The sequence below is a fragment of the Linepithema humile genome, chromosome 8 (genome assembly GCF_040581485.1).
Source record: "Linepithema humile isolate Giens D197 chromosome 8, Lhum_UNIL_v1.0, whole genome shotgun sequence".
In the NCBI taxonomy this organism is placed as follows: domain Eukaryota; kingdom Metazoa; phylum Arthropoda; class Insecta; order Hymenoptera; family Formicidae; genus Linepithema; species Linepithema humile.
In genome coordinates, this window is record NC_090135.1 from 6,419,158 (window position 1) to 6,433,459 (window position 14,302).

The 14,302-nt window shown below is 32.8% G+C and overlaps 1 protein-coding gene across 1 annotated transcript; it reads left to right on the top strand.

Annotated features, from left to right (window-relative positions):
• The first annotated feature begins 12,376 nt into the window (after positions 1–12,376).
• On the top strand, positions 12,377–14,121 carry LOC137001468 (uncharacterized). Its single transcript, XM_067360374.1, has one exon. The coding sequence runs from the start codon at positions 12,984–12,986 to the stop codon at positions 14,055–14,057; it is 1,074 nt and encodes a 357-aa protein (XP_067216475.1). The 5' UTR covers positions 12,377–12,983; the 3' UTR covers positions 14,058–14,121.
• Positions 14,122–14,302: the final 181 nt, after the last annotated feature.

Here is a 14,302-nt window from a genome sequence, read left to right on the forward strand (position 1 = left end):
ATAATATTTTTATACATACAATATGTATTTCATTTATAACAGTGCTGTCAGCTATTTGCAACTTTCGGCCGGATTTCTCGATGCACGCCTACTGCTCCCCCTCCTACTGCTCGCGCGTTGACAACGCGCCGCCGGACACTCGTAACTAAGGAGCGCGACGCTTTGTCTCAGGACCGTGCATAATATAAAAATTGTAGGATCATAAGACACAATCTAATTGTCTAACAATACTGCAAAAGTTATTGACATTTTTTCTTGGTATTTTAATAATTGCATAAATTATTTTATTATTATATATATATATATATATATATATATATATATATATAATAATTATTACTTTACTATATTATTACATATAATTACTACGTACGTGTATTACACAATTAAAAATTACTGTAATTTATTTAAAGTTTTTAATGTGCTTTTTTAATTATATTGATTTATTTAAAATCATTATATGTATATAAAATAATAATTATAATAGAATTAAACAAAATAGATTTCCACATCACCCATGAGGTACTATTAATGATGCGTTTTTTTTAAAGTGGTTTCTCCAGTAGGCCTATTCCACTAACAGTTAGTACGAAAAATAACAACGCATATCACTCCTGCTCTCGCAACGTGTTATTTTTTGTTGCCATGCGATCCTCGTTGTTGTCACGTTTAGAGTGTACAGCCCACGATCGGGAGGGTCTCAACTGCCTACATTCCCATTTGCCAACAGCTTCGTTTGCCCACAACATTTTGCCGACAGCTTCAATTGCCGACATTCCCGATTGCCTACAGAGCGATTGCCTACAAGCATTATTGCGCACATTTAAAAATTAAAAATACAAACGTACGTTTGCACACAAGACATTATTGCACACATACACATTGCACACATGATATTATTGCGCACATACACATTGCACACATGACATTATTGCGCACATACACATTGCACACATAATATTATTGCGCACATACACATTGCACACATAATATTATTGCGCACATTTAAAAATTAAAAATGATTCCGTGTTTCCAGGTATTCGATTGATATGTATATTGTCCGAATTTTCCATAATGATGAAAATAATTGTACAGTAATAGAAGAACAAAGCATAATATCAATAAAGTGATGATTATAGTTGTTTGTTAGGTAAATAAACTCTTCTTAAATTTTCTTTTATTTCTTTTATTGATTCTTGAATATCAGTACGCACAAGAAATAAGTATACCTATAATATCCATATTATGCCGTAAGTTGTCATTTTAATAATTTATCAATGTAGAAAGCCTTATGAAAACTGCATAAAAAGTTATTTAAAAGCTAGTTATATTTATTTATTCATAAACATCTCTACATAAAATAATATTACCATATATTTATGATATATTAAAAAAAATATTGACTAACTTTTTTATTTCTAAGATTAGTTTTGGTATAAATAAATACTGTTAGATACGATAGAAATACTGTTAAAAAATGATATTTATTTCAATAAGATAAAATATACCTTTCAAACAATTAAATATTTCTTCCGAAAGTCACAATAAACTCTGTTAGAAGATACACTTTCGAAATACACTACAAGATACAGTTCAAGATACACTCACCTATTTATGGCTCTAAATAAGACGCTTGTCGTCAAATGCAGTCTGGTGTCTTTTCCTGGATCTGAATAGATCCAGGCATCATTCGAGGAAGATCAAAAAATATATTCTAAACACGTTTGTAGAAATTTCCACTTAAAATATTATATCTTTATTTATAAAACAAAATCTTGTAAATCTTTGAACGCTACATGAAAATTTTTTGACGCTCGAACATAAATGATTTCGAATTATTATACAGCAGTTTTATATAGCACATTCACTGTTATCATATTTCTGCAATGATGGCATGAACAACAACTTACAATTAGTAGGAAAAAAAGCACTTATGCGTTTAGATAACATGTGTACTTTAGAATGTATCTGTTATGTAAAATGTTTTTATCATATAATGGAAATTTTATTTACGTATATTAAGCAATACAAGCGCACGCTACGCACGTGTCATTTTTTATTGTTATAATAATTTACATTTTTATTTTTTTCAAAACACTTCTGCTTTTTGTATAATAACAAAGGTTACAAGCTCTTAAACAGTGTCAGCTGTACAAATTATCAAACGCAAACGCAATCGTTTCGATAACAATCGCTCGATGACATGCCCAACGCGAATCAACGGAGCAACGTGGAAAAGAGGCCTCAAAAGTAAATAACAAAATTTAAAAACTATCAAAATATAACATTTATTTCATCTCTTTACAATATACAAAAAAGTTATTTTTACATTATAGCTACGCTCTTCTCGTTATTGCTCTAACGTGCGACACCAAATGCTGAAGCACGCTAATTTTTTATATTTGGGTTCAAACAGACACATATATCATTCAGCGTCGATTGACAATACATTTATTATTGATTTGAATTTATAATCAGTACGTCTTATCAAATTAAGAAGTGTTTTCAAGTTATAACTATGAAAAAGCAAGTAATATATTGTACCAAATAAAATATAAAATATTTATTTTATCCATAACAATAAATGTTTAAAATACATATGACAACTATGTTAATATTCTTTTTATGATATAATAAATTATTTGTTTACCTTTTTAAAATTTTAATTAGCTTCAAATGGCTGCATTTGTTCGATTGGAATAAATTTTACACGAATTGGATGTATAACTCGATTTATTAAATCTAACCGGAATTGAAAATCTTTTAAACAATCAATGGATTCCAAATACAAGCTGTGCACCAAAGTAGCTATTACAGCCTTTATCTCCAACATGGCAAATCGCTGACCTATAAACAAGCATTTCTAAAAATATTAGAAATAATTTATACATATACATATAGGTGTACACCCAATGAGGTGACTCTTCGACGACGTATATCAACGTATATAAGCATCGTTCGCAGCAAAAAAATTAAACGGACAATAGAATGTATAAATTTGTCAAAGGAAAAACATAAATTATGTACTGGCGAAAATAACCAACCAATGTATGATCCTTAGGGATTTTTTTATAGTATTTGATGTGATAAGTAAGCGATAAACTTGTAATTTGCTTGCACTTTTTAAGTGACATACATGTCTTAAGTTAGATATACAGGGTGTCCCAAAAATTTTGACACAGCGGCCGTATGCCGGTAGAGCAGACCAAACTGAACCGAAAAGTCCTCTACCATTTTACAATTTTCACAAGGGTTAAAGAGATATTAATTATTAAAGATTACCGAATGCGAACGCACGGCTGAGATACGACCGCCTACAGACTACGGTCGCTAGGCGCGCGGCGTGCGGTAAGCGGCGAGCGACAAGCGGCGAGCGGGGAGCGACGAGCGTGTCGCTTGTGCGTTGCTTTGCTCTACCGGCATACGGCCGCTGTGTCAAAATTTTTGGGACACCCTGTATATCATACATTCTCTTTCAAAAAATTCTGTACAGTGTTATAAACTATGATGCAATTTTATTAAGACCCAATATTTTTTAGTCAATCCTTAATTGATCCTTAAGTATAATTATATTAAAAATTTTTTAAATACCATATTGTTAAAATATGACAGGTTAAATGCGACAGGTTTTGATATAATGATTGCTCGACAACTATTCCCATGCTGGGACGAGATAGCACTTAATTCCACATTTAAAATTTCTACCATGCATCATAAAAACTACACAGCTTTATTAAATATGCCTATACAAACAACAGAAAATGACAAACGTGACATGATGTGGACACAATTTGAGAAATCACCTACAATGTTCATTTAACATATAAAAGTTGTAATAACTACATTCGTTAACATTTCTACTTCGGTTGCAAATGTTACATTTTGGGATAGAAGAAATGTAACAAACCGTTTGAAATTAGCGAAATGTATTGCCCAACAAGTTCTATACTTTTTGAAACGTGAAAATACTATAGACAAATTACCAAAAATAGACTATGTTGTATTCTGGGATACTCAACATAATAACAGTGTAACATGGGGACTGATTTTACAAAGGTAATATTCAGAACTAAAATGAATTAATAAAAAATGTAAAATTATTGCATAATTTAATTTTAAAACTGAAAGATATACATATTTTTATGTCACAATGTATAAATTAAAAAATAGCTGAAATCTATATAGAATTTTACTTGCGTCACATTAAGAAGACATCATTATCTTCAGTTTAGATCAAAATTTGAAATAATCATTCTTTATGTCAAATCGGATTATAATTTAGCTTTAGTTTTAAAAGTATGCAAAATAATTGTGCGTTTTAAGTTACACAAATAAGGCAACTGTTACAAAATTATTTTATTACATAAATTATTTCTTCAAAACTCATCAAAATTCTTGTCTTCCAAATTTTAATACTTTTTTTCTATGCCTGAAATTATTTATCAAAAATGTGCAAAATTTCTTTTTTTAGCCTTTTAAAATTTAGTGTGTATATGATTGTGTAAGTAAACAGTTAATATCACATCGTTTCATAGACAAAATAAATTTTATTCTTAAATAAAAATACATAATAAACCGAAAATGTCAAAAGTCACATTATTTCTATTTGTTATAAAACTAAAAAAACCTTAAATATATATACATTTTTTTACAAAAAACAGTTATAAAAAAATTTGTTTGTGGTGTAATAATTTGTTATATCTACAATGTAAAGACTTAATCAATTGTTTAATTACAGCAAACATTGTCCATGCTCTTTTCATATTTGAAACCATTTTTCAGAAAAGCTGATATTATTCATGACGGAAACTCAGATTCCGTTGGGCATAAACTAAAAGTGGCACGCCTTATAACAAATCAAATAGTATCTCTTTGGTATAATGATGTGTTGTTGTGGTCAAAAAGAGGTTTTATTACATTTCTTGCAACGTACATTTTGCATCAGGTTGTTTTAAATTTTTATTATTGATATATTATATTTGGTGAACATTTAGATTTGCACAATCAGATCCAATCGTCTTAACCTTGACATATGTTACCAAGACCAATGGTTTTACGTAACAAGAAAAAAGTAGTAAAAGCTCGTAGCTTTAGTAGTAGCTCATATTTAGTAGAAAGTTACTAACAAAAGAAGTTTTCTGAAATAGCACCTAATTTTATGATACCATTGATGTTTGATGGAACTAACTCTTATTGTTATCAGATTTATTTATTTAAACTTCGTAAATAGAATGGAAAAGGTGCTCTGCCTTTCTCCTTGCCTACATCCTCATCCCGAGAAAATCTTTTCCCATACTTAACTTCTATACCTTTCAGAGAATAGTAGGATACAGAGCTCCTTCCCTTTTGATATCCTCGAACTAGTTTGTAATAATTATTCCTGCATTGTAAAACAAATGATGACGATCTATAATGTATGTGTATATATGAAATATGTCTTTCTTGACACTGTTACATTCTAATAGAAAGATTTTACACACGGCGATAAGTATAAACAAGTCTGATCGTACAGTTTGTTAGGACAGCGGTCGTATTATTCCGTCGGCGGGTCAACTGTTCGCAGGTTCTTTTGTAGGTCAAAGAATTAAATCCTTTTTACCAGGGAGGGAACCTTTTTACAAAATCTAAGAGAGGAGAGGAATGAACAAAAAAGGTTTTATATAGAAGTAAAATAAAAGAAAATAAATAAGTTTAATCAAATAGATTTACTGATATCATTAATGGTGAGGTTGATATAAATATAATTAAAAAAATTTGTCTTGTTATAATGCGTTTAGAATATTGTGACAGATAATTAAACTAATGTAGTAGTGTTGTGTAAGTGTCATTTTTCAGAAGATAAGATAAAATTTAGAATTTCGAAGAGGGGGATAAGGAGAAAAAAAGTAAACGAAAGAGAAGAAAGAGAGAAATACAAAGAACAAACTGACTTACTCGTTAGCAGGAAAGCTGAAATAAGATAAGGCCCGTGTAAGTTGTTGCTCTTAGGAAGATCCTGGCTGAAGGTCGCAGAACTCGTAGCAATTGAAGATGACGCAGTAAAGAAACGTTTGTTTAAGTCCTAATCGGACAGAAGAAACAGTTCGCGACTTTATGTCCAAAATTTATTTTTAAAAATCTTTGAAACTTTCACGGGCCACACGATGAAACAACGACTTTTCACGGCCTTTTCAACGACTTTTAAAGACTTTTTTTACGAAAAACAAACGCGGCATCGTTTCCGACACAGGTTTTTATATCCTTTTTTGGACGTGGATCTTTCTGGAAAATTCTAAAATTTTATAGCAAGGATTAAATAGCATTTAGAGTTTAAGATGAAATTTCCACCCGGGGGAGGATGGTGCCACCTTCAACAAAATAGAGGGATTAGTGAGGATGTTATTTTGTGGTAGAAGTGCTATAAAGAGCTTTAACGAATAAGGATGTAACGCTACTAGGGGTCCTTGCACGGTGGGGGTATGTTTTAAGATTACATAATTTGGTTGGTTCTAATTATTTCGGTGGAATGCCTCTCAGCATTTTAAGATCTAAGTGGACGTAATTTTTGGGGTCTAAGCTAGTGGGTGATCTTTAGGAACGGTTTATATAATTTTAAATTGTTGGATTGGAAGGTTAAAGTTCGATGGGATCAGGATTTTTTATCTTCTAGGTATCTCTTTCGCCGCTTAGTTGACATTGTCTATGACTATCGCGTGCCCTAATGCATTTAATGTTTCCAGACTGATTGAACAGGTCCGCTATGTCAAGCTTTTATAGCTTCTAAAACGCTCGCGATTTAGACTACGGGCCGCATACATCTTATCTATTTGTCAAGATTCCTTTTCGTTGGAATCCAAGAGTGTAAGTTATAGCTGTCACTGTATGACAGGTTATCTTATGTTTCACGATTTGGAGGCGCCAGTGAGCCTGACCTTCAAAACACAATTGCATTTTTACAACGTAGCTGGTTGCTGTGAGTCTTGGTCGGTCAACACAGTTTAGATTATCAGGGCCACTTGTTATTTTTATTCGAGATTCCGTGAGAAAAGTTGGGTCCACAAAACCTCGCTGAACAACTTTATTTGTTAAATAATTTTCAGAATTTTCATTCCTGCGTGTTTACCAAGTCTGATATTTATTATATTAGCTGACGTAAAAAGAAAAGAATTGTGGAGTCTGATCAGGATGTAATAACACTGAAAACACAATTTTTCGTAGTAGTATTTGCATTTTATACAAATAATTGACTAAATTTTTATCACTGTACATCAAATAAGGAAATTCATGTAGCAACATATGACGTTATAAATATGTAACAGAAATTGTGTACTTTACATTATTTTTATAACACAAGTAAGAGGAAAACATTTGCTACATAACGACAGTAAGATAACCTTTCTTCAAAACTCCTGGGCAGGAAAAATTAAAGAAATATTTATTTAAAGTGTTAGTTTTAATTATTAATAACTTTCTATATTGTTCAAAAATTTTAATTATGGAGTAACGACTAAACCACATACATTTAATTTTTTACGTTTAAATAGATATATCTGCTAAGAGTTTGTACTATTTAATACACATGTTGTTAGAAAACTACGTTATATTCATTAAATTTCTTTCATTAATAACTATTTAGTAATCAACATGTGTTATTATAAAAAAATGTATTTTCAATAATGAGACGTGCTTTAAATTGTAATTTGTTGACTAAATATTTATTTCATTATTTTAAACATTTCAGATTTTTTGGAATTGTGACACAATTAATTTATTTATCGTCGAAACACAACGGGAATCCTTTCTCTTCGATACTCCTTCTGATGCAAATAAAAAGAATTCACTTAGTTATCTTGTAAATCATGTAAAATGTAAGTTGGTAAAATAAAATCCTACAAATGGTTAAAATAAATATAATTAAATAATACTGTTGAATAATACGTACATTTTTATATTTTATAGAGGAATACAGAAAAACTGAAGAGTGTACACACAAATTAAAATACAATATACTGATATATAAATTTTATTATAAAAGATATATATTTTAATATTTAAAAAATATATATTTGAAAGTACTTAACCAGCATTTTATAATTTTAATTGTTTCAGCATCCAATATATGGCGCATGTTATATCATTTGGTAACTGCTGATGTGTTTTGGACTGGTATCCGCACATATCTAAATAGCAAACAGTAAGTAATATCATTTTATCTATTTTGCTAGATAATAATTACATAAACTCAATATTGAAAAAAGATGATTTATTTAAAATTCTACAATTCAAATGGATAAATATATACTGCTTCAAACTTATCAAGTTATCTTAAATCTATAAAACTGTAAGCAACATAACGTTGATTTTTCTAAGAAAATTACCGAAATATTATTTAATTTTTAGAAATGATCTCTTACAATTAGTTAGAAACTCAAAATAAGAATTCAAATACTAGACACTGATCTTTATTAAATGGTATTGTATTTTTTATATTATTATTATTAACTTTTAAGAAATTAACATTTTCTAAAGTACACAAAAAGTGAGCTGGAAAATATTGGGTACTGAAACCGATGTACCTATTAAAAATTATAGAATATGTTAGAAATATAAAAATGTACTGCAATAACTTGTTAAATAATATAAAAAATATTTTAATATTGCTAATAATATAGTAATGCCATTTTTTTTTTTTTGATGTAGCATTATAAAAAACATGTATAAAAAACTTGGTTTTTTATAAATCAACCTCTTGTTTTTAAAGTAGAATTTATGTATGCCAACTTATTTTATGAATAAATCGTCCACTTGAGAATGCCGGTTTTTGGTACATCTTAATAAAATCCTCCATATCGTACCGTAAAGAAAACAATAAAATTGAAAGCAAAAGTAAAATACGTTGAGAAAGCTGCTAGCATGTAGAATAACTTGATATTACGAAAAAAGATAATTATTGTTGTTTAGATTACTTAAATCTCCAAAATAGTCATAGAAACAAAGATTTCAAGCTCAAAGAATTTGATATAAGCTGATTTAGTATATGAATAAATAGGGAATGTACAAACTATGGGTTTTAAATGAGTTAACTAATTGAACTAACAGATCACGTTTATATTATATATATCAGTTTTACTAAAACGCAACATTTCAATACTGAGAAATATGTCACTTTAGAAGGCCTATGTCAATTTCAATGCCTCTCTTTCTACGCCCCAACTCTCTTTAACTATCAACTAAAATTAAAACGCTATTCTTATTTATGTAAACTAAATTTGACTTTTAAAGTTTGATTGAAATAACTTTATCTGTCTTTTGAAAACTAATATTCAAAATATACTTAGATAGAGAAAATTTTATTTTTCATATTACAGCCAAAGTTTATTGATATAATTGTAAGTTATAATTATAAGTTCAAAATTAGTTATACAATATATAACTGTCAAGGAAAGGTTTTAACTGTCTACATTCTCATTTGCCAACAGCTGCGTTTGCCTACAAGCATTATTGCGCACATGCAAAAATTAAAAATACAGATGCACTTTTGCACACATGACATTATTGCGCACATACACATTGCACACATGGTATTATTACACATATAAAATAAGGAAATCAATGGACACACAGTACTCAAAGGTTTCTAATTAGACGATTCCATGTGGGTTTGCAACTTTTCGCGCGAAGCGAGGTCCAACTCACATCACCCTGTGCTTCAGATGCGAGACGAGGTTTATATCATAAAGTCATCTGTGCAATCTGCATGTGCGCAATAATGTCATGTGTGCAATGTGTATATGCTCAATAATGTCTTGTATGTCAACGTACGTTTGTAAAATTTTCAATTTTTGTATGTGCTTAATATTGCTTGAAGGCAATCGCTCTGTAGGCAAATGGGAATGTAGGCAATTGAAGCCCTCTCTTATCTTTCATGTACAATTATACTTGTATTACTAATTACTGATTATACAAATATACAATAATATAATTGTGCAAATATATAAATTAATATTTTAATGCACCAAATAATAATTTTGTCATTAGCAAACAAAAAATCTTTGTTAAAAATTTGCATGGTGTATACTCTTATAGAAATTTTTTATTTTACAGATATAACCAAACAAATGATTTATGGAGCATTATGCAAAATGTTTTACATATGTATCCAGATAACTCAAGCGTAATCATAAAAAAACTTATATCTAATTGGAAAATAGAAAAATATTATTATCCTGTACTGTACGTGACACGAAATTTCACTAATATGACGGTATGCTCACATCTCAGTTCTGATTTTATTGACAAGGACACAAAACATCTTTCAACATTCGTGACATATACGACAAAATCAATCATGAACTTTCAAAATATTTATCACAATAATTTCTTTTGGTTATCACCGCAAAAATCGGTAACATTATCAGAAAATCTTAAAGAAAATGATTGGATTATAGTCAATTTACAACAAACAGGTAAATATAAAACATAACGTGTATTATATTTTATCTTAATATCTTTTTTGCTTTTCTAATCTGATACACCCTATTGCTCGTGACACATACACTCGCACACTTGTACGTGTCCCTCTGCTCGCAAGCACAAATTCTCACACTATTCGCATATTCTCACGCTCCTACACCTTTTTTTATACAAATTGTTCAAAGTATTATATTAAAAAATAAATAATTTAAGGAAATGTTCCACAAAAACAATATTAGAAATTATTTCTTGATAAATTCTATCAAGAAACTTAAATGATACAAATTTTCCTTTTTATATTAGGATATTATCGTCTTAATTATGATACTGAAAATTGGCTTAAACTTGCGCAATACATGAATTCTACGAAATATATCGACATACATGTTCTCAATCGAGCCCAAATCATAGATGATGCGTTTCACTTCTTCATACATAAACAACTTGATTACAATACGTTTTGGAAAATCTTTGCATTTTTATCGCGAGAAACGAATTATACAGTATGGTATCCTATGCTTAAAGCTTTTGAATATATAACTCTTATTGTTGCAATTAAAGATGCTAATGACGTAAAGGTAGGTAATAGGAAATACCTACAAGATCGATTGCATAATATTATGTGTACAGGATGATTCAATACAATCTGATGTCTTTGAAATGTCATATTCTTGAGCGATTTTTAAAATGATTTTTTGTTTAGCAAAATTTTGTTCGAAGGTTAGTTTTTGAGATATAATTGAAAGTAATTCGTTACTCGTTCACACGTAAGTCCGGTATAGCGGGCAGGCAGAGACAGTGCAACGCATCATAAGAGTAACGTAACTTTTCACAATCACGGTGTGTGTAAGTAACGAAATATTTCCAATTATAACTCAGAAACTAAGTTTTGGACAAAATTTCGCAAGAAAAAAAATCGTTTTAGAAATCGCCTAAGGATATGATATTTCAAAAACATCAGAGTAGTATAGCTATGCCGGTTCTAACCCATGGGGCAATGAGGGGGGTGCGGGTGAAGAGGGGAAGAGGGGTATCAGATAACAGTGGAGGGGGTAATGACGTCATCGTTTTGGAGGAGAGAGGGTAATTTAGGAGTGGTGGGGGGTATCAGATAACAATAATTCCTGGAAGTGGGGGATTTCCGGGATTCCCGGAAGAGATAAGATAAGGATTGTTAATACAAACATGAGTCGTCGAGAGATAAGGATTCCTGGAAGAGATAGGGATTGTTTATTGGAAAGAGAACTGTTTAGATCCTTTGGTTTTTCTCTGCGCATCAAAGTGGAGCGCCATGTTGTCGGAATCGCAATGTTTATAGTATGCAGGTTCGTGCAGGTTTACGGATTGCATCATCGCTGTATTTTAGAACAAAAGCCCATAGCAACAGGCAGCCACGTCAGCATTTTCGGCGCCATGTTGTCAGATTTCAATTTTGTATACAACAAGCGGGTATATAAAGCGAGTGAAAAAGAATAGGAACCATCAGTCGTTCGAAATCATTGAGAAAATTACTAGTTCGCTGTGACGTTTACTAGCAACGATGTTTTGCACCATGTCAACCGTGAAGTAAGTTGTTTCTTTAGCTACATCTTTAAACTTAATTGTTATACTTTTAAACTCACAATTTATTTTTTTTCATAGAAAACAAAAAAGTAATATGTCAAAGATGGAAAAAGAATCATCTAGGATCTTGGTTAGAAGATACTCGTTGACAAAAACCAGTTACAAATATCTCGACATCGGAATCAACGTCTCAACGTCGAGCCGTGTGGAAATCGCTCTCGGTGACAACCATGGTAAGGAGCTACGTCTATCATACGACGTATGGAAAGAACTCATGAATCAACGGGACATCATCACCAGCTTCTTTAAGAACGATGTGGACGAGGCACCGTCTCAAGACCGTTGGACACTGCACGTTAAGTTTTGGAAAAATGAACAACCTAAAAGTAATGCGCCTGGCAACATCAGCGTTATGTTTAATCATGTCAAACCGAACCGTGTGTAACATGTTTGCACTTGAATATTGCGTAGACTGTATCAATCATTCGTTGAACAACATCACCGGTACGGTTGATGTCAAGTTCGCACACTTTTCAGAAATCGCGAGGAATGCGAAGGACCCCGATCACGTGGCGATTCGCAAAAGCGATTTATTCGATAAGAATAACATAATTGATTGTGAACTGGTGACTCAGGTCTTTGCGGAGTTGTAACAATACATATTAATAAATATTATTTCAACTGTAATTAAAATTTTTTATTATTTTTCCGTGCCATCTTATCCGCTATACCGACTTATCCTACAACGCGCGCATCAAAGTAGAGCGCCTGTTTAAATTGCGTCATCATGTTTGGAGGAGAGGGGGTAAATTCGGAGTGGTGGGGATATCATATTACAATAATTCCCGGAAGAGATAAGAATTGTTAATACAAACATGAGCCATTGTTATGCTTATAGTTAGTGTCGTGTGCAACAAACGGGTATATAAAGCGAGTGAGAAAAATATGAATCTTCAAAATCATTCGCAATGGAGAAGGAGCGCGATCTTACCGTGCGAGCAGCGAATATCAAAACGACGGGAGAGTTCCTTCCATGGGACTACGAGTGCGACGAGTACCTCGATTCTCTCAAGGAACAATGTCGCAAGAGACAACGCACCGGAGTAGTCAACTCTCTGGTGGCGCAAATTGCGCGTCTGGAGGGTGTGAGGGACACCCTGCACGAGCGTTTTGTGCCCGTCGGTGCCGGATACGGTGGATACGAGAAGAAAGGCTACACGTGGAAGGAGATCGAGACGGCGTTTAGGAACCGTGTGCTGACGGGTGTGGTTGTCAATCAAAACTACATCGATCCTCGTGAATTTTTGAAAAACGTGAGAAATATGGTTATCGAGCGGATCCAGGTCGTCATGGCGGAACACAACAGCGTCAAGATTAACACCGCGTTCAACGGGGAATTCGTCGCGGGCGACAAGACTGCCGTGAAGACCATCGCCACCAAAAATTGCGAGTTGTTTCCCACATCCGATCTCAACGAGTGGTACACGCGGCACGTGGAGGATGATATTCTGGCGGCTTTGGAGGAGTTTCAGGAACGCGATAGCGGATGGGCGTTGTCGCGTATCCTGAATCTCACCGTCAATGTGAACAAGTTCAATCCTCTGCACGCGGGATGCCACATCGAGTTACCGCGGAAAATTATGCTAAAAAGGGCTGTGGTCAACGTGCAATCGACGGACAATGCGTGTTTCGCGTGGGCAGTCGTCGCCGCTCTATATCCAGCGGAAAAGTACCCGGAAAGAGTATCGCAGTACCCACATTACTCGACGGTGCTGAATCTGTGCGACATCGAGTTCCCCGTGACGCTGTCACAAATATCAAAGTTCGAGAAACTAAACGCCATCTCCGTCAACGTCTTTACCACCCAAGACTCAAAAATCGTCCCTCTGCGGCTCGCCGACGACAAAAAGGAGAAGCACGTCAACCTGCTATACGTGCGTAAAAACAACGATGCACACTTTGCGTGCATAAAGAACCTGCCGCGGTTGGTGAGCTCACAACTGAGCATGCACACACATAAAATGTACGTTTGCGATCGGTAAGTAAAAAGATGCGTATAAAATAAATCAATATTTTTATTCATAGTTTTAATCAAATAAATTATTACAGGTGTCTACACTACTTTTATACACGGGAGAAGTTGTCAGTCCACAGCGTCGACTGCGGGAAAATGAACGACTGCGCCGTCGTTCTCCCCAGCGAGGACGACAAGTGGCTGACGTTCCGAAATTACAATCGGAAGGAGCGGGTTCCGTTTGTAGTGTACGCCGATCTCGAATGTACGCTC